General features: G+C 44.3%; 1 protein-coding gene across 6 annotated transcripts in view; it reads right to left on the bottom strand.

The window, feature by feature from the left end:
* Positions 1-19,928, bottom strand: part of SUV39H2 (SUV39H2 histone lysine methyltransferase) — a 29,961-nt gene extending 10,033 nt beyond the window's left edge. For 2 of the 6 annotated variants that reach the window (XR_009531821.1, XM_060097768.1), the window contains exons 1-5: positions 19,795-19,928; positions 19,028-19,120; positions 17,066-17,211; positions 2,755-3,426; positions 639-785 (exon numbers count right to left, since the gene is read on the bottom strand). Coding sequence is in view for 5 of the 6 variants with exons in the window: in XM_060097768.1 (XP_059953751.1) it covers positions 639-785; positions 2,755-3,426; positions 17,066-17,211; positions 19,028-19,120; positions 19,795-19,825 (1,089 nt within the window). In the remaining variant the exon portion in view is untranslated. Of the gene's footprint in view, positions 1-638; positions 786-2,754; positions 3,427-17,065; positions 17,212-18,347; positions 18,367-19,027; positions 19,121-19,794 lie in introns of those variants that run through there. The other 4 variants (XM_060097769.1, XM_060097772.1, XM_060097770.1 and 1 more) reach the window with 4 other exon arrangements.
* Between the last annotated feature and the right edge of the window lie 711 nt (positions 19,929-20,639).

Here is a 20,639-nt window from a genome sequence, read left to right as displayed (position 1 = left end):
AATGCTATGTTATCCATCTAGCACTTAGGAGGTGTCCAGTAACTCCTAACCTCCCTTACTTTTGGAAATAGTTTTTATAGAGTATAAGATTCTGGAGTTAAGGGTCCAAGTGTATTCTAAGTTCTTTTCAAACAAGAATTAAGAATACTAATTCATAATTCAGAAAAGTAGCCCTAAACACTTCAATACTCTAGAAATTCTTAAATTTTATAAAAACGTTAACATGTTTACATTTTAAGAGAACACAGCAATCTACCCTTTAGTTGTGTCTCCTGAATTTAGCTGTTAACTTCTGTAACCCATAGAGTTACGTGTTAATTCTTAAACTTTTTTGCCTTTTAACTCCTCTGCTCATTAATTTCCTCCTCTATAAGAGGACAATACCTATCTCATAAAGTTGTTGGAAAGTGTAAATGAAGTAACATATGTAAAGACTCCTGCAAAATGGATGTTATTTGGTAGGCACCTCGAGGAATTTTCCTAAAACAGCAATAATACCAGGAATTAACAGAAGAAGCCTTGTATTAAAATACTTTGGAGATAATGAAAGAGTAAATAATTTAAAGACAATTATTCCTCAAGTATGGAAAATCTTTTAAAACAGTACTAATTAGCCCTGTCTATACTTTCTCTCTTACACTGTGATTCACAAAATGAGACACATTTCCGTATCGAGCTGCATCCACTGTGAATTCATCAGATTCATAGTCCAGATCAAAGAGATACGTGATTCCTTTGTTGTCATATAACTGCCCCCGTCTTTCAGCTTCTTCACTTGTGATTACCTAAAAAGAAAAAACTACAGTATATTATACAGCTATTGCTGAAGAAACACCCATCCATAAATCTATTAACATATTAATGCCTTCGAGTGCATAAAAAGAAATAAAAGTGCCATCAAAATAAGCATTCACATAAACTACCCTAGAAGAGCTAGATGAACAGAGGAGGGAAATCAAAGAGAGGAGAATGGATGGTGCAAACGAAGTATGACTGTTCAAATGAAAGCGAGGACAACCCAACAATTAGCAAGCTGAAACAGTACCCAACTTCGATTCTAATTTATTGGTATGTTCAAAAAAGCTACACAACTACAGTTCTCTGTAAGACGTAACAGAGTGTAAAGGACTAAATTCAGAAGTAGGTATGCTCTCAATATGCTCTGAAGGCATATTTTTCCTATAACCAATCTGTGTACAGTTACAAATGGAAATTTGTTACAAATAGAGAGAAGGTACGTTAAATTTGCAGTCAACTGTTTGGAAAGTTTAATTTTGTAGAATAGGTGGTTTTCATGAAATTCTGTAGCTCACAACCATCATCTATACAGTTCTGCTCTGAAGAACATAGCCTGACCACACGCTCAGCTCAGGAAACCAAAAATGGCTCAAGTGATTCATGGTGTCAACCAAATTTAGCTGCCGCATTCATTAAACCAAAAGAAGAGAACAATTTGATTATACAAGGTCTAGTATTCTGAATAGTGATTTATAATAATCTGCCATTATCTAAAAATTTCAGGATCAAAATAGAGATGCCATTTAACCTCAGAATTCTGGATGAATACAGATAATTAAAGGTGATCCAGGGCTTCCCTGGCGGCGCAGTGGTTGAGAGTCCGCCTGCCGATGCAGGGGACACAGGTTCGTGCCCTGGTCCGGGAAGATCCCACATGCCGCGGAGCGGCTGGGCCCGTGAGCCATGGCCGCTGAGCCTGCGCGTCCGGAGCCTGTGCTCCGCAACGGGAGAGGCCACAACAGTGAGGCCCGTGTACCGCAAAAAAAAAAAAAAAAGGTGATCCAATTCCAAACAACTTTTAAAATATCTGGTTTGACAACCCCAGACATGCAGTCACACTCATACTGTTCTTAGCCGCAGCTCAGCCCACCACTCAGTTTGAGGAAGTGCGGTGTAGGGGTGAAGTGCAGTGATTCTGGAGCCTTGGCTTTGAACCTTGGCTCTTCTCTACTACTAAGTGACCCTGGGCGAGCTGCTTAATTTCTCTGTGCCTCAGTTTCCTGCTGTACAATAATGGAGGCAATACTACCACCTCACAGAGTCACTGAGAGAATTTCGTAAGAGCTGAAACGTAAGGTGCTTAGCATAGTATGCTTAAAATAGTAGGTGGTAAATAGTATTTTTTGTATATATGCATTATGTGTATACAAATAAATGTGCTCAGGAGTTGGTATTTTAGAGAATGGTCTTTGTAGCTGAGGTACAGATGCAAAGAGTTTGGATTTTTCTTATCGGTGGATGCAATAAATGTTTTTATGTGTATTTTACAATACTTGCTCATAAAGCATTCATGTACTCTACAGTATCATTCATGCTGATGCAAAATTGAGTTTTGCCAACTACACTGAATCATATTTGGTCAAATGGATGAAGTAAATTACAATTTAAAAGTTTCCAAGTCAGGAGGTATTGAGATCTGACATTCCTCTTAGGACTTTTGTGTAAAAATAGTGGTCATATTTTCAGAGTTGCAAATGCCAGTGTCAGTGACTGTGAGTGGGTGTTTGTTGAAAGGGGACTCTACTTCATTTGTCACTGCGTATAATTGTTTTGGTTCACATTCAAGCTTGTATTTCTCATGACGCCAGTGAACCCTTCCCTCAAACCTGAAGTCTGTACATATCTGCAAACGGTAACAGCAAAACGTACCAAGCGTGTTTGTTACTGAGGTAAAAGGCGGCGCCTCAAGAGCACGAGCCTCCTGCACACTGTCTGCTATGAGAGAAGCGAGCGTACCTCTCCGACATACTCCATGACAAAGCTCCTTCTCCTAATCTTCACAAGGGTCTTTACGCCCCAGCCGCAGCCATTGCTGGTCCGAAAGATGCAAAGTGAATACTGTGTGCCTTTTTGGACAATCCTGTTGGGACAATCGGGTCCACACTGACACCTTGAGTTGCATTCGTAAATGGGGGTGCCAGGTGGGATTTTAATTTGTTGATTTTTATTGTAAGCCAAAAGAACTCCAGCTTCAGCAGGACAACATTTCTCAAAGAAGCAATCTGTGCATGAACAACCAAAGGTGGCTTCATTTACTAAGCTGATTCCAGGAGCTGGTTTGTATTCATTAATGTAGTAGAAGTCTGAAGGGGGGCCCTCTAAGTCCACAGTATTTTCAACAAAAATCATTCCTTTGTGATTCTTCCTTCTGTTGAGTTCGTCCTGCCATCTCTGCAGAGCTATCCTTTGTTTAGCCTTCTCTACAATGTATTCAGCAATGGCAGGTTTCAAAGCTCTGTGATTTTCTTTTAGAGTTATTGCTTTGCCTTTCTTTACCTGAGATAAATAATTATGCTTGTCATTAGAGAACTGCTGAAGCAGTAATGGGCACTTGAGATTTTGCAAAGGTTCCCAAGTATTTGTAGAATCTGGCCATCCTTTCCATTTTACAAGATAATATTCCATATCCTTAAAATATAAAAGAAAATGCAAATCAGATTATGACAGACCCAATTACTGAAAAGAATTTAATATCTTAAAGAGTAAGGTATTATCATTTTTCTTAATAAAGTTCAGAATACACAATCACAAGATACTAGCAGATGAAATACAAATCATAAAAATAAAACTATTTTTCTTTATATTACATAAACTATGCATAGAATTTAGATGTGGCATGATGTTTGACCAGAGACAAAAAAGTCGCACCTGGAGAAAGATAAAAGTACTGAAAGTCATGAATATGTTACCAAACAGTGATCAAAGTGACACAAAAAATATTTATCTTGATCATGGAAATAAGCTGTCCCAAAATGAATAATTTATGACCCAGGTCGGTGGCTTGCTTGGCCAGCAGAGATGTAGGCATCGTCTAAGGTCTGTAATTTCATATTTTACACCGGCTATGAGGGAAGTTCTTTCTCAATGTCCTGGGCACACATCCCCTAGATTTTCTAGAGTGAACTGTCCCATACAGTCATTCCTGGCTGCATGTGGCTACGGAGCACAGGAAATGTAGCTAGTCTGAATTGAGATGTGCTCTAAGTGTAATACACACTGCACTTCAACAACTCAGCACAAAAAAATAACGCAAAATATTTGTTAATTAAAAAAAATATTTCTTAATGTGCAAATATCGATTACACATTGAAATAATATTTGGGGTTAAATTAAATGTATTACTGAAAGCAATTTCACCGGTTTCTTTCCATTTTGTTTAACATGGTTACAAGAAAATTTAAAATTATAGTTGTCCTTTGGTATTCACCAGAGGATTGGTTCCAGGATCCCTCTCGGAACCCAAAATCCACGGATGCTCATGTCTCATATGTAAAATGGCACAGTATTTGCATATAATCTACTCATATACTTTAAATCATCTCTAATTACTTACAATATCTAATATAATGTGAATGCTATATAAATCGTTGCCAACACATGGCAAATTCAAGTTCTGCTTTGGAACTTTCTGGAGTTTTTTTCTTTTGCAAGTATTTTCTATCCGGGGTTAGCTGAATCCTGGGGTGTAGAACCCGGGGATGCATAGGGCCGACTGTATACCTATGTAGCTTGTACTATATTTCTATTGAACAGCACAATTCCAGAGAGTTCTTACCTTAAGAGTCGCCCACGGCTGGATTAGGTGGCAGGCCCTCAAGGCACCAAAGATCAAATATTTTGACTTATCCCTCAGACTGCTGCTGGCCACCATGGTATCTGAAATCTTGCCTTCCCACCCCAGTGACTGGCTACGTTTTCTTCCCTTAAAGCCAGGCAATGCTATGTTAAGTTTCTCTTAAAAAAGGCAGTCTAGTGTATGTAAGAAAAAAAATTTTCAAGTAAAGTCTCTCAATTTTGTCTTTGTTCTCTGGAATAGTGAACATATATCCACGAGCGCTAGGGTAAAACGCTTTCTGAGATATGAAAGTGATTAAACCGCATTCTATGGTTTTTAGTTATTTTAATTCATAGATATTGATAAAAACTTAACTGGGATACATCTGCTTTTCCCTGAAATTTTTAATAAAGGTTTTATTATAAAGTAAGGATGTTTTACTAGTCAGTTTATTAATGCCAAGTGACCTGGCAGGTCTAGGAAATGTGGTATAAGCCACACTGTGGAGGCACCATTGGGTAAGGAGAACTGAGGCAGCTTTGCGGGAGGTCACCTGACTAGTGAGAGTGCTTATCTTCATCTTGATGTTTTATTATATTCTACCCAATAAGCAGTAATGCTTGTTAATTAAAAGACCTCTGCTTCTTTGTGAAAATGGTCAAAGTATGTTTTGTTAAAAAAAGTGGCTCAATTATGGTGTGAGCATATGCACAAAAACTGTACTTCTATGAAAATATATACTATGATTCCAGGAAAAAAAAAGCCTAGACATATATTGAAGTGTCAGTCATACTGGCTCACTAAACGTAACATGGATTTCTCCCTCCTGAAGTGACTACTGCAATTTGGGACTGCTGCTGGCAGATCTATGCTCAGTAATAATGAGACCCACTTGGCAATATCTAACATTACCGATTCCCCTTAATTATGAAAGTTAAAAGTGTTTCTGAGGGCTTCCCTGGTGGCGCAGTGGTTGGGAGTCCGCCTGCCACTGCAGGGGACACGGGTTCGTGCCCCGGACCGGGGGGATCCCACGTGCCGCGGAGCGGCTGGGCCCGTGAGCCATGGCCGCTGAGCCTGCGCGTCCGGAGCCTGTGCTCCGCAACGGGAGAGGCCACAGCAGTGAGAGGCCCGCGTACAACAAAAAAAAGAAGAAGAAAAAAAAAGTTTCTGATTCCAAAATAAAGCAATGCAGCCCTCTGGTCCTCTTTTTTTTTTTTTTTTTTTTATCTGCTGCAGTTTTTCCTGCCATAGCCCTGGGTTATACCAAAGTTACCAGCAAACAATGAAAGAAACAAATGGTGGCTTCAAGTCAGATGATTAAACTAAATTATCATTCAGCAAAACTAAAAACACTATGCCACTGTAGTCAACTTCCAAAATAATATATTGTTTTACGATGAGTCACTTGCAAGTGTTGTATGTTAATCACATTGTACCTACCTAATTTACGGATGGTAAAGCTTCGAAAACCTAAGTGCTACAGAAATATTAGTAACATTTTATTTCTACTTTGTAGACTCCTTTTATTTTATAAGCCTTGTTTTACTTTTAAAATCCAAAAAAGATCTTTACATTTTGAAAAATAAGATAATTTTATACAGAAAAATCAGTTTGACTTATTAACAAATTCAATTACTTCAATACCCCAAAATTTCAAAAATTTAGTCAAAAATTTCTTAAGTCTCATAGGATATCAGTATCTTATTCAGATATGCAATCAACTCTTGATTACCTATAGAAATGGAGTGGTGTCATAAAAATGATCTGTTAATCATTCCTGTGTAATTTGGAATGCATCTTATTAATTTTTTTCTTCAAGACATTTTCCCCACTATGTTTAGCTTAGGTTAAATTCATTCAAATATTTTAGTATCTATTATGAGCATACGAAAGTTTGGTCACTAGAGGGTGTGATGAGATGCAAGGTAATACTAGCCTTTAGGAGCAAAATCTCGCTGGGAAAGGAAGGCAACAGTATGTAAAATAAGTAGCAGTGCAAGGTGGTACAATTTTAAATGCCAAAACAAATAAGACAATAGATACCACTAAAATACACAGAGGGAAATCAATATAGGTCAATGAGAAAAAGGCACAGAGGAAGTAGAACAAACTACACTGTGAAAGATGGATAGCATTTGTTGGGTAGGGCACAGGGCAGGCAGGATGAAAACACAAGCAGAAGCTTGGAGCTAAGATTTGCATGAAGTATCCAGAAAACAGTGAAGAGATGGACTTAGCCAGCTTTAAAGTTTAGAACACTGAAGCGAGAGATAAAACGGTAACGGCAAGGCAAGAGCAAATTTCGGACAGCTTTGAGCACCTGACTTTATCGTAGAGGCCAATGGTTTTTACAATTCTTAGAAACCATGGTGTTTCTGTGGGGAGCTTCATTCCATGTAAATACATTTAATTCCATCTTGTCTACTAGGAACTGCACTTACACAATGCAGACACTCAGGGCTCTGTCTTTGGCCCCTTTTCACACTAAACAAGTGTTCATCTCTTTTGAGAATCCGAAGAAAGCTACAGACCTTCCCCTATCAAAAGTCACATGTATGATACAATGGGTAAATTCAGGATATGTGGATTCCAGACTAAGAATTCTTGCTCCAAATGTTCTCTCTGGGCAAAACCTCTTCACTTCACTGGTTTTAACAGTAGGCTGATTCTCCCAAAATCTTAGCTGCAACCCCATACAGTCAACAGCCTACTGGATGTCTGTCCCACAGGTTCTTAATCAATCTATCCACAAGGCACTCGCCACGGTTGTTCCTGAACGGTTTCTCTCTGTATTCCCCATCAATGGCAGTGTCACCCCCATCTACCTAGTCACACAAGTCACAAAGCAGGTCAATCTCACCTCTTCCTTCCTCTCAACCCAGCCCATCACCAAGTGTCTCCGTATGCTTCTTCTGGCCCACCTCTTTCGCCAGAACCCCCTTCCCGCAAGCCTTCAGCCTTGCCGGGATTAGGACGCTGATCTCCTGCCGGTGTCCCTGCCCCCAGGCTGACAGCACTCCACTCTGCTCTTCTCGACTAACCTGCAGTTTTCTCATAAAAACAAAAAATCCACAGTGCCAGCCATTCTGTTATTTTCTTGCTTAAAAATTTTAATGGCTCGCCCACTGCCTAAAGAATTAAGCCCAAGCTTCCTATTATAACAAAGATCCTTCTTGACTGGGTCCCTGATGCCTCCCTGACTCAATGTTCCAATATGGCCCCATGCACACACCACCCTCCAGCCACACTGAACTGCTGTTTGTAACTGAACACGCCAGGCCTTTGCATACTTTTCTGTTGCTTTGTTCACACAGCTATTTCTAATTAGAATGTCTTCTTCCATGTGTCTACTGAACACTTACTTCAGTCTCATCTTTTATGTGTAGAAAAACCTACTCATCTTTAAAACTCGGCTCAGGGCTTCCCCGGTGGCGCAGTGGTTGAGAGTCCGCCTGCCGATGCAGGGGACACGGGTTCGTGCCCCGATCCCGGAAGATCCCACATGCCGCGGAGCGGCTGGGCCCGCGAGCCATGGCCGCGGAGCCTGTGTGTCCGGAGCCTGTGCTCCGCAACGGGAGAGGCCACAGCAGTGAGAGGCCCGCGTACAGCAAAAATAAATAAATAAATAAATAAATAAAACTCGGCTCAAATGTCATCTCTCCCGTGACGTCTTCCCTGCCTCTGATTACTGCCAACTCGTGTTCCCATTTCTAATCTAAACTATAAGCCATCTGTGGGGAAGGAAAGAATCTTATTCTTTGCAGCCCCAGAACCAAGCACAATTCCCTACTATATCCCAGCCTTTGACTAAATGTTTCTGAATGTATAACGAAAAATACGACTACCAACACGTATGCAATATAAAAATCACAACAGTAACGACTTGAATCCTTAAAAGAAATGCAGGCTGTTCAACTTAACCTGGATAGCAATTCATGGTTTTTCAATATTTGTTCTGTCATCTGCTGTCTGTAGCCAGTAAGTGGTAGCAAGCACAAACCCTTTAAAATACGTCTATGTGGGGGCACAAAAAACAACAACAAAAATCTGCCTTCCCATTAGCTATTTTTCCCCTGCAAGTTTTGAAGTAATCACAGTATTCACTATTAGTGGTAGAACAGCCTGAATCTGATTATGAAAATCCCAGTGTTCCATGAGAACACAGTTTGAGAACTATTACGGTCAATGGAAAGTCACTAGATTTCCATACCAGCAACCGACAGAGGGTAGGAATTTTGGGGCCTGGGTTAGAGGCCCAAGACTGACACAAATGAACAACATGACCTTGGAGAAGTCCCTCTTGGAGCTCTGCTTTCCTGGTCTCTAAGATTCAGGTTTTAGTGTAATGATTTCTGTTATTCCAGTTCTTAACGAATCACTCTTAAGTGCAATCAGTCTTTTAGGAGTATGACTCTATTGTTAAAGGTGGATATTCTGTTAGTATGTGGTAGTATGTGGCCATGCAGTACAGTGGTAGTCCTAGAGACATAGAATGGTCTGGATACTTTAAGGAATCAAAGCTTTGAGTAGTATTTCTTTATAATATTTGATTCCTAGGGGAGAAGCCCCACCGATGTGCATGGGGCTCTTCACTGACGAGGTGAGGATGTTAATGAAGAGCACCCCGTTTTGTCAGAAGTGTCTGTGTATGAAAAGGGGTGACATGGCAAGAACATGGCACAGAAAAACCACACAGCAGTGAGACCACCACTGGTCTCACTCAAAGGAACAGCCTTTGAGTTCCCCTGGGCCCGACATGAGCTCATCACGGTAACCACCCGGCTGTTCCCCCAGCTAGCGTTCTCTCCACTTCCCGAGCTGGCTATTCCAGACCTCCTCCACTTCCCTCAGGGGTCCCTATCCCACTGCCTCCCCCGTTATTTTCAGCAGCACGTGACCCTGAGCGTGGAGCTAGACAAGAAGGGGGCCACAGACACAACAGGAGAGAGGCCCTTCCTCCGTCAGTCACTCCTGTCTCCTGTCTCTTCGGTCTCTTGCTCTCTCCTGATCCTCACTAGCATCTGAATCGCCCTTAGTTTTTTTTTTAATTAATTAATTAATTAATTAATTAATTATGCATGCATGCATGCGTGCATGCCTGCGGTACGCGGGCCTCTCACTGTTGTGGCCTCTCCCGTTGCGGAGCACAGGCTCCGGACGCGCAGGCTCAGCGGCCATGGCTCACGGGCCCAGCCGTTCCGTGGCATGTGGGATCTTCCCGGCCCGGGGCACGAACCCGTGTCCCCTGCATCGGCAGGCGGACTCTCAACCACTGAGCCACCAGGGAAGCCCCTCCCTTATTTTTTAAAGGCAAAATTAAACTAAACCTCCTTTGAGATATAAATGCTTGAATAAGTAAGGGATCTCGAAAAGATATGATAAATTACTAAAAGTTCAGAGCTCGGAGACTAAGGTATAGTCTCAGTATAAGATGCTTTATAACACTCAGTTTTTAAAATCATAGTATCTACTCCGATTTTGTTTTAAATTAAAAATTGTGAACACCCTTAGACCCTACATAGCCCTTCTTCAAAGCTAGAGTGCTTGAAAGAGGCGCCCATGCCACCTGACCCTACTTTCTCACCTCCAACTAATTCTTTAATCCATTCTATTTCGGCTTCTTCTACCCATAGCCCAGAAACGCTCTAAGGGTGTCAATGACCCGTCCACTGCTCGATCCAGAGGGAGCTTTACACTCCTCTGACCCACTGGGTATGACTCTACCTTGCTGACATCATCTCTTCCTCAGGCTGCCGTGTTTGCTCTCCTAATTTTCCTCCTACCACTCCTGCCAGTTTTCCTCAGTCGTTGTGGCGGTTCTTCCTGTGAGTACCACTCACTGCTCCTCAGTCCTGGCTCTTCACCCGTTTTCTTTACTTGGATCACTGCAATGGCCTCTCATCCTTTCAATCCACTCACGGCGCAACAGCCAGAGTAACATTTTCAACACACCTCTCTCCCTGTGTCACTCCCCCTGCTCAAAAGTACAAAGTATTTCCCTATTGCCCTTAAGAGAGAGTCCAAAAGTCCCTTCCTGGCCTACACGGAGACGCACTTTCTGGGGCCCGCCCCGTCCTTCCAGCCTCTTTTCAGTCCCTCTATGGTCCACTCACACTGCAGATTCCTTGAAGGAGTCAGGCTCTCTTCTGACTCAAGACCCTCCCCCATTATCTTTTCACCCTTTAGTACTAAGCTTAAACATCAGTTCCTCACGGACACCTGCCTCCTCTCTCCAGGAGGAGCCAGAGTCTTCTGTTACATTAGCCTCCCCTCAACTATGATTAGGTCCTTTGTACAACGATATTTAAGGATTTTCGACTCTCACTGGAAGATAAACCCCAGGACACCAGGGACCACACCTGTGTGTCATTCTCTGCTGAGACTGCTAGTGCGCCGTGCGTGACATGGTAGATGGCAGAAGACTGGAGAAGCATCTGCAGAGTTCATGAAGGGGTAACTGTACCCAGTCCTGGGGCTTCAGCCCCCATCTTCTTGCCAATCGCTTCAAGAACAACGCTTCCACTTAGTTCGCACTCTTGATTTGGAGCCACATTTCCAACTAGCTGCTGGGCGTCTTACACTTAAATGTTCTCAACCTTCTTCTCCAACTTCAGTCTAGTCCTCCTATCCTCATCCTCCTTAAGCCTCACCTTCTTATATTCCTGGGTCTTGGTGAACAGTCTTACTATCCACACCATGGCAAGCTTTCCTAGATGTGGACCCCTCACTGCTGGGTCCCCAGCCAACCCCCGACCACTAAACCACAGACTTAAAATTTACATCCGCTGTAATTCAAGAAATCACCGACGTATCTTCATCGTTACTGTTACTACTTTAGTTCAAGCACCATCTCTTCTTGCCCAGATTACTGCAACAGCCTTTCATAAGGTGTGAGTTATACACGTCATTCCCCTTCCTGCCCATCCACGCTCCTCACTGCAGAGAGGAAACTCTCTGAGCTGCACATCTGATGATAGAGTCACTCTTCTCAGAACCGTTCCAATGACCCCCCACTGCTGCAGGATGGCTGGAGTTCCTCTGCTTGTCTCCCCCTTCCAGATCCTACCACCCCATTCTCTATGTCTAAGGCCTTAAGGAAAGCCTCTACTCATCACATCAGGCCCCAGCTGGATACCATCTTTTCTGGGAAGCCTTCTCTGCCAGCCCAGGCATACCTCTCACGGATCACATCATGCTGTCTGCCCTAGCGCTTGTTATACTATTGCACTGGGGGATTTACTCGTCACTCTTTTCCACGGGGCTGTGAGCTCCTTAAGGTCAGGGGACAGTTTCTCATGAACCTTTATTTTCCCACTGCCTAACGCAGTACCTGACACACAGAAGAAACTCAAACGTTTATTGAGTGAGACGACAGAAAGGTGAAACAGGAGACATTAGTCAATAAATTGCTGCTATAATTTAAGCGTGAAGCTATGAAGGTCTAGTCTAATAGTGACGGTGAGGACTGGAGAAATCACTGACGCAAAACCCAATTCAATTCATCAACCATGAACTAAATACCCATTACGTACTAGGGGCTATAGTAAGACATAGTCCTGGCCCTCAAATTGTTGACAGTTCAGCAGGTATGAAACAAAGCTACAAAATGTGAACAGCTCTAGAACAATGACAAGAACAGTGCTTTATAAGTCCTGAATATAAAGCAATTAATTTTGCTAGAGGTGGGGAAGGGAAGAAAGCTCTACGGTTGGTGGTAACCTTTCAGTTGAACTTTGCAGGCCATGCAGATTTTGCAAGGAGAGAAGGGAAACAATATATCAAAGAGAGAAATGGATGAGAAAAGCAAAAGGGCACAAAGGTGCATGATGTGTTCAGGTATTGGAATATAAGCTATGTTTGTTTTTTAGCTAAATTCTCAATGCTTAGAAGAGTGCTTAGCTCTTAGCAGATACTCAGTAAACCTTAGCTACATGGAAGAATTTACAAGTATATCAATGTGGTAAGGAAGTAGGAAATGCTACAAGAGAACACACAAGTAGGATATGTTACAAGTAGGGTATGTCACAAGCTGGAAAGGGGGCTGGTGGCCAGATGATAACAGCCTTAGTCCAAAGGGTCTCAGCTTAGACTGGCAGACACCAGGGAGCCACTTAAAGGGCTAAAGGAAGGTCCTAATGCAATCAGAGCTGTGTTTCAGAAACAACTGTAATGGCTTTGAAGAAGATGGTACTGAGACAGTGTCTTTCATGAGCTAAATGGAGGGGAACATATAAGAAAAGGATAGGGCTTCCCTGGGGGCGCAGTGGTTGAGAGTCCGCCTGCCGATGCAGGGGACGCGGGTTCGTGCCCCGGTCCGGGAGGATCCCACATGCCGCGGAGCGGCTGGGCCTGTGAGCCATGGCCGCTGAGCCTGCGCGTCCGGAGCCTGTGCTCCGCAACGGGAGAGGCCGCAACAGTAAGAGGCCCGCGTACCGCAAACAAACAAACAAACAAAAAGAAAAGGATAGGGTGTTAAGATCTTTCACCTGCCCTGAACATGAGAGACAGATAGACAGACAGACAGAAAAGGTAGAGGTACGTTCAAGTACTACTGGCTTACAGATTCAGTTATCTGTGCGAGGCAGGATAAGAAGTGAGGAATATAAGTGGGTTGTAGGAGGACATAAGTGTGCAAAGGGTGCTTATTCCAAAGCAAGGAACCGAAAGGAGAAGGATGAAGGAGAAAGTAGTAGCAAAAGTGACCCAAAGTGAACTATAATACTCAGAATTCTGTAGCATAAGAGAGAAAATTGGCAGCTCCTTCAATGTAAGCACAGACTCCTTGGTAACTTACTCTGTCCAAGTATAACAGGAATGAACAGGAAAAGACAGAGAGGTAGAGACCACATAATCTGATGATCTATTAGATTTAGAGGGTAGGGAGGAAGGAAGAATTTTAAAAGTATGAAATTATAAGGTTAGGTAACTGGGAGTATTATGATTCTGTCAAACAAGGTAGGGAACACTAGATCAGGATGCAGATTAGAGGGAGGAAAACGGGTACAGGTTTGAATATGCTGAATGTGGTACCTGTAGGGTGTCCAGCTTGAAATGAAGCTCAGAAAGAAGTCAATGCCTCACAAAGATCTGAGGGTCATGAGGCAAAGAGACAGATATAAGTAGAAACCACTGGGAAAGAGGTCATCTACAGAGCAGCTTCAAGGTGAGAAGGGGGCCAAGGACAGAGCCTTGGAGATTATGTATTAACACTCCAGAAGCACAGGTAAGAGACTGTAAAGGAGATTCAGGAAGAACAGTTAGAAAAACTGGTGGCGAAAAGAAGTGGAGATAGAGGTGAGTAACAATGATGACAGTACACACCTCTACGGCGTGACCACCACAGGTCAGTCCCCGCTCACACTAACCCCACGAGATGGTGCTGTAATGACCCTCATCCTGTACGGGAAGCAGCAAAGGAAAGAGAACCTACGTAACGTGCTGAAGGTCACGCAACGGGTACATGGTAGAGACAGAACGTGAACCAGCACCTAGGCCGTCTCTCCAAGACACGAGTTTCAGAGAAGAAAAGAGGAGCCAGCGGTGTTAGGTGTTGCAAAGTGGCACAGTAAGAGCTGAGGTCCTCGAGTTTGGCCTTGAGGAGGCCACTGACAGCCGTCAATCAGAACAGAGAGGGTTAAAAAGTCAGTAACAGGGCTTCCCTGGTGGCGTAGTGGTTGAGGGTCCGCCTGTTGGTGCAGGGGACGCGGGTTCGTGCCCCGGTCTGGGAGGATCCCACATGCCGCGGAGCGGCTGGGCCCGTGAGCCATGGCCTCATGAGCCTGCGCGTCCGGAGCCTGTGCTCCGCGGCGGGAGAGGCCACAACAGTGAGAGGCCCACATACCACAAAAAAAAAAAAAAAAAAAAAGTCAGTAACAAGTGGAAAGGCAAGCTACAGCAGAAATTTTTTTGCAAACTGTGTATCTGATAAGGGTCTATCTAGAATACACAAAGAACTATTACAACTCAGTATAAAAAGACAAACAGCCCAATTTTAAAAACCAGGTAAAGGATCTGAATAGACAGTTCTCCAGAGAAGATATACAAATGGCTATAAGCAGCGGTCCCCAACCTCTTTGGCACCAGGGACCGGTTTTGTGTAAGACAATGTTTCCATGGATTGGGGTGGGGGCGGGGGGAGGATGGTTCAGGCGGTGCCGCGAGCGATGGGGAGCGGCAGGTGAAGCCTCGCGCACTCCCCGGCCGCTCACCTCCTGCTGTGCGGCCTGGTTCCTAACAGGCTGCGGACCGATAGTTATACGCACTTGAGAAGACGCTCAGCATCATTAGCCATCAGAGAAATGCAAATCAAACCCATGAGACACTCCATACCCACAAGGACAACTATCATCAAAAAGTCAGTAACAACAAGTATTGGTGAAGATGTAGAAATTGAAACCCTCATAAGCTGCTGGTGGGAATGTAAAATGGTGCGGTCACTTTGCAAAACAGTTTGACAGTTGCTCAAATGGTTACACACAGAGGTACCATATAACCCAGCAATTCAACTCCTAGGTATATATCCAAGAGAAATGAAAACATGCCCACACAAAGACTTGTACATGAATGTTTATAACAGCATTACTTATAATAGCCCCCAAACAGGAACAACCCAAATGTCCATCAAGCGATGAATGGATAAATTAAATGTGCTATATCCATACAATGGAATATTTGGCAATAAAAAAGAATGAAGTATTGATACGTGCTACAGCATGAATGAACCTTGAAAACATTATGCTAAATGCAGGAAGCCAATCATAAAGGATCACATAAATATTGTACGATTCCATTTATATGCAATGTCCAAATAGGTAAATCTGTTGAGACAGAAAGTAGATTCGTGGTCGCCTAGGGTTAGCAGGGAAAAGAGATGGGGAGGTTTGGGGGGTGATGGCTAAGCAGTATGGGGTTCTTTTTAGGGTAATGAAAATGTGCTACCATCTCCACAACAAGTTTTAGAATAATTCTGAGAGGGTACAAAAAGCTTTGAATTGTACAGTTTCAATTGGTGAATTGTAGGGTATGTGAATTATATGTCAATAAAGCCGTTTTTAAAAAGTTAATAGGAAATGAAGTAGAAAGAAACGACAGGAAATGCCTGAGTGGGGAGGGAAGACCTAAGAAAGATTTCAGAAGGGTAAGGAAGATCTGAATAGGTTTATTGATTAAGATAAAGCAGTGGAAAAACAGTGCTTGATACAAAAAAGACATCAGAGATTAAGCAAAGTCCTAAAGGGGATGGGTAGGAAGAAAACAAGAAAAATGGTGACACCTCTGAAAGAATGAACACAGATACAGATCCCTGGTGTGAAGGTAAGTTGAGAGTTCATCCTTGAAGCATCCAGTGAGGCAGAAGTCTGCAGCTGAATACGAGAGGGTGAGGGACAGAGTCAGAAGTCCAGAAAAGTAATAAGATCTGGGGAAACTGATGACAGAAATGGAAGAAGCAAGCAAAAGATAGAAAGCTTGTCAAGTAGAACTGAGCAGTGCAAGAATAGAAATAATATGTAACGGAACCAAGAAGTGTGATTACAAGACACCTGTGGCTAGACTGGTCAGGCCGGGTTTATAAGCTGAATGGGCAGATGACAGGGTTGTTTTGGGGCTGAAGACTGCTGAGAGCGGAGGTGAAATGCTTCGTCGTAAAATCCCACTGAGTGGGGAAGTCAGTGATACCAAAAGAAGATGGATGTTTCAAAGGAAGAATCGGATTTAATGACTGAATCCACATGGAGCATGAAAAAGAAGGAAAACAAAGAATTAAACAGGATTCCTGATTCATTCATCTGCAAGAATTGACAGATTAATTAATTGAAACAGAGTTCTTGTAGAGGACATAGGCTACAGAAAGGTGAATTACTCAAAAATATATTGTAAGGTTTAGATTGAAAGAGCTTCTTGAAGAACAACCCTGCAGAGGAACAGAAACAAAGTGAGGCCCAGAGAAGTTAAATAACTTTGCTGAAGTCATGAGGTTCTAGACGAAGCCTAGAAATGGCTGTGAACTCCAGGCCATTCTACTGCACAACAGAACCTCACTACTAGCAGGAGTTTGACAGGATGGCAGGAAATACAAACGGTGATGCTTCTTGAGGAGATTCAGTACCGCTACAATTGGCTTGAATTTTTAGGTTCGTCTCAGGTGATAGTGGGGAAACATGATTCAGGAGCACAATGAATGGCAGGAGAAGCCAATCTCAGATACAACATTTGCTCTGGTAAAATCCACCTGGAGATAATCAAGAGTTGGATGTAGAATGATATTGATATGAGCACCTTGAAATATTCTAATATAAGAACATTTTATGCTTCAAAAACCTCTCAATGTTATTTGGCAAAACAGATGATAGGACATAACTTTATTATGGCCAAGAATTTTAACCATTAAGAAGAGTTCTGCTTTTAAGGTTCTTTTTATGTCACAGAAATATGAAATACTGAATTGAAGTCTGATTAGGTCTCTTTTAAGGGTCTAGATATTTGCCTTACCTTTACTACCTTGTAGTCACACAAGTATTCCACCTCATAATTGTTTAGATTCCTTTTGGTGATTCCAATCGATTTACATGTGAGCTTTTCTTTTCTACATAATTCCTGAAGAGTATCAAGTGAAACTAGGCAAGGCACACACCAAGCTACAATAAGAAAATAGAATTCTTTACTAGTGAAATAGCTACTCAATTAAAATAAAACAAAACAAAAAACCAAAAGAAAAAAAAAGGGGAAAACTCAAGACCTCTATATCCCCACCCTTCAACTGGCAATTTTATAAGACTAAAAATTCATATGACAAGAAACCATGTACACATCTTTAAGAAAAAGTTAACCATTAAAGAACTCTTTTGGTAAATTGATCTTCCTGGATTTTCTCATGGGTCTCTACCCTACGTGTTTAACTGATGTCAATTTCTACTAGGCCCCCTGAACAAAACGTTTCATGTCTATAAGCTTGCATAAGATTACATATAGATGCAAAAGTCGAGATAATATTTTTGACTTTTTCATTGTATTCTACACAGAATTGCCCGTTTAATAAAATGTAGATCTCAAGGACACACTCATTATTGTTAGAAATACATCTTAAATATATTTTAAAATAATCTTACATTGTTAAAAAGTAACAATGTAAGATTCTTAGTTGAACAATACGAACTGAAATCTAACTGAAATCTAATTCTATAGTTACATACTCATACATCACATGGCCTACTTTTCCCATTTTGGAAGGCTGCATAAAATTTTAACTCCGATTTTGCCCATGCTGCAATGTATTATTATCAAGATCAATAAACCCAGGAGTTAAAATAAAACAACGGAGAGTATATTGAGTTTTGTTACTACTCATTTCCTGTATTGCTTTCAAAGCCAAGAATGACAATACAGAGAGTATTCAATTTACATAATCCACACACCAAGCTTGAAGAAAATCAGCTGTCCTCATGATCAACCTTGTAGAAGCCAGTAACTAACTCTGCTGCGGAAGATTTTACCCTCAAATTCCTGTAACCAGTATGCTACGCTACTGCATTTAAAGTATATTAACACAAACTGATATTTAGAAACAGGTCATGAACCTGGCTTTATGGCTAGCGCTAGTAGAAGCACCAGAAATGATCAAGAGGCCCTCTGACCCAGCCTCCGCCAGGCCACTGAGCCGCATGATTTTAGGGAGGTTTCCATCTTTCTGGGTTTCAGCTTCGCTGAAAAAAATGGCAGGGTTGTTGTAAACTGGGATTACCAAACAAAATTTATCAGTAAACGCAGGCTTTACTTGGTAGCTCTCCAAGGTAGTGGTGATAATCTTTTGCGTTGGAGGTAATTTCCAGGGAAGAGACAACAGCTGGTCTTCCTATAATCTCCCCTCGCCCTCCCCACCTCACACCAGGATTTCACGGTCAGAAACCCTGAAGTACGATTTCCACACGCGCCCCCAACCCCTTCCAAAAAAGGACGCATGATTCTAGACCAAGATTTTCCCCCAAAATATCTGGGGGGAAAGTCTGCTGGTTTTGGAGTGGTGGTTTGGGAGGAGGGGAGGGGCAGAATAGAAACGACCCCTTAAGTCCCTTCTATTGAAATAACCTCGGGATGTTTTGTGTAAAAGGTAACCTCATTATGCGGATCACATGCAGAGGAGGTTCCTCTGGACTATCTACCCAACGTGGATTTGTCTGCCGTTCCTACCATTTTCACCCAGTCCGAGTAACACGAGGATTCAAGACGCGACCCTCCACGGAAATGCTGTTTTGGGGGATAAGAAAACTTGGAACATAAAAAACTGCAAACCTCCCGCCCCCCGCGGCAGAAAAAGAATTCATTGGTAAGATTAAACATTTCATGACCACCACGAAAACTTGACACTAGTTCCAACACTAACCCCTAGCGGAGGAAAAGTTGGGGGGGGGTAATGAATTCATAATCCACGCAGAGAGGCGCAGCGCTGGAAAATACCTTTCAATTCTAGAAGGCAGCGAAAGTTCCCGTCCTTCAGCGCGCGCACAAACACACGTTCGGCACCGAATTCTTCGGCGTCCACATAAATACCTCGCAAGATACGGGAGGGGAGGGGGAGGAAAACCGATTCCCGTAAGCCAGGCGCTGCCGCCGCCAGTACCCACTCACTGGGGTTCTCGGCAACGGGGAACCGCCCCTCCCGGTGCGTCCGCATCGGGGTGCATCCTCACTTATTTCCTCGCTTAGCCTTCACACCTCTGCCCCGACCTCTCTCCGCTCCTCTGACACTGAGGTCACACTCACCCCACGGGGTCCTCCCGCTCCCCAGTTCCGAAGCCAGCCCGACCGCAAACGTCCCGCTCAAACCACCACAAAGGAGTCGCGCCCCCAGCGTGCCCACGGACCTCGAGCCGCGCCGGGCTCCGCCGGGGCCGCCCGGACGCCCCCGCACGGCTGCCCCGCGGGAAGGGCGCTCGGGCGCGGCGGGCGGCGGGGGCCGGGCCGCGCGGGCCGGGCCGCGCGGGGGTCGGGCGCGGGAGGGGACTGAGGGCAGCGGGCGGGCCGAGCCGCGAGGAGGGTCAGGGGCCGGGGGCAGGGAGGAGCCCGCGGCGCGCGTCTGGGGGCCGCGGTGTCAGTGGCGCGGGAGGCGGCGTCTCGCCGCGTCGCGCTCCGGCCGGCCCGCGCGTCCCGGCCCCGCTTCCCGGGCCTCGGGAGTTTGCTCGGCGGACGGGGGACAGTGCGGGGCGCCGCTCTCCAGCCCTCACCTCCTCGCGCCTCGGCCCCGGCCGCCGCCATCTTGAGGAGCTTTCATTCAAACTGGCGCGGTCTGACCGGATAGCTCAGCTGGCCCGACGCCCCGCCCCAGCCCGGCCCGCGCGGAACTCGGGGGCCAGGGCGGGGGACTAACCCGCGAGGCGTCCTGACGTCAGAGGAGGCCGACACAGCCGCGGCGGCGAGTGCGCCTGCGCCCCAAGTCTCCTCCGGGCGCTCGGAGGGGCGGGGCGCGGGGCGCGGGGGCGGGGCGCGGGGGCGGGGCGCGGGGGCGGGGAGCGCTCGCCTAGGTGAAGGGCCACCTGCCCTGGCCTGGCTGGCTTAGCGCCCGATTCAGGGTACCGACATTAGGCCTTCCCACGCTTGTTAGTTCTTCTACACGGGCGCTACGTGTACGTTGTACAAAATTGCAAACGCAGAGCGGAGCTATGCGGTGCAGAGTACGTTTCGCTCTCATACCTGCTCCTCAGCCACCTGAGCCCAACAGGCCATTGTTAAGTTTCCGTCCACCCTACGCCCCTAGATCACAGGTTCTCAAAATTGGCTGCACGTTGGGATCACTTGCAGCTTTTGTTTTTTGGTTTCACTCTCGGAGATTTGATAGGAATGAGGTGCAACCGGGACGTTGGAATTTTTTAAAGCTCCCCAGGTGATTCTAAGTGTGCAATCTGAAACCACTGTTCTAGATCAGTGCTTCTCACACTTGAATGGACAGAGGAGTCTGGGCATCTGGTTAACATGCAGGTTGGAATTAGGTAGGTCTGGACTGGGACCTGAGGTTCTGCGTTTCTGACGACCTTCCAGGCTACGTTCCACACCGGTAGCCGGGCTGCGGGAC

This window comes from Mesoplodon densirostris, chromosome 4 (genome assembly GCF_025265405.1).
Source record: "Mesoplodon densirostris isolate mMesDen1 chromosome 4, mMesDen1 primary haplotype, whole genome shotgun sequence".
Classification (NCBI taxonomy): domain Eukaryota; kingdom Metazoa; phylum Chordata; class Mammalia; order Artiodactyla; family Ziphiidae; genus Mesoplodon; species Mesoplodon densirostris.
The sequence above is the reverse complement of the archived record's forward strand: the minus strand, read 5'-3'. Positions and strand labels throughout refer to the sequence as shown.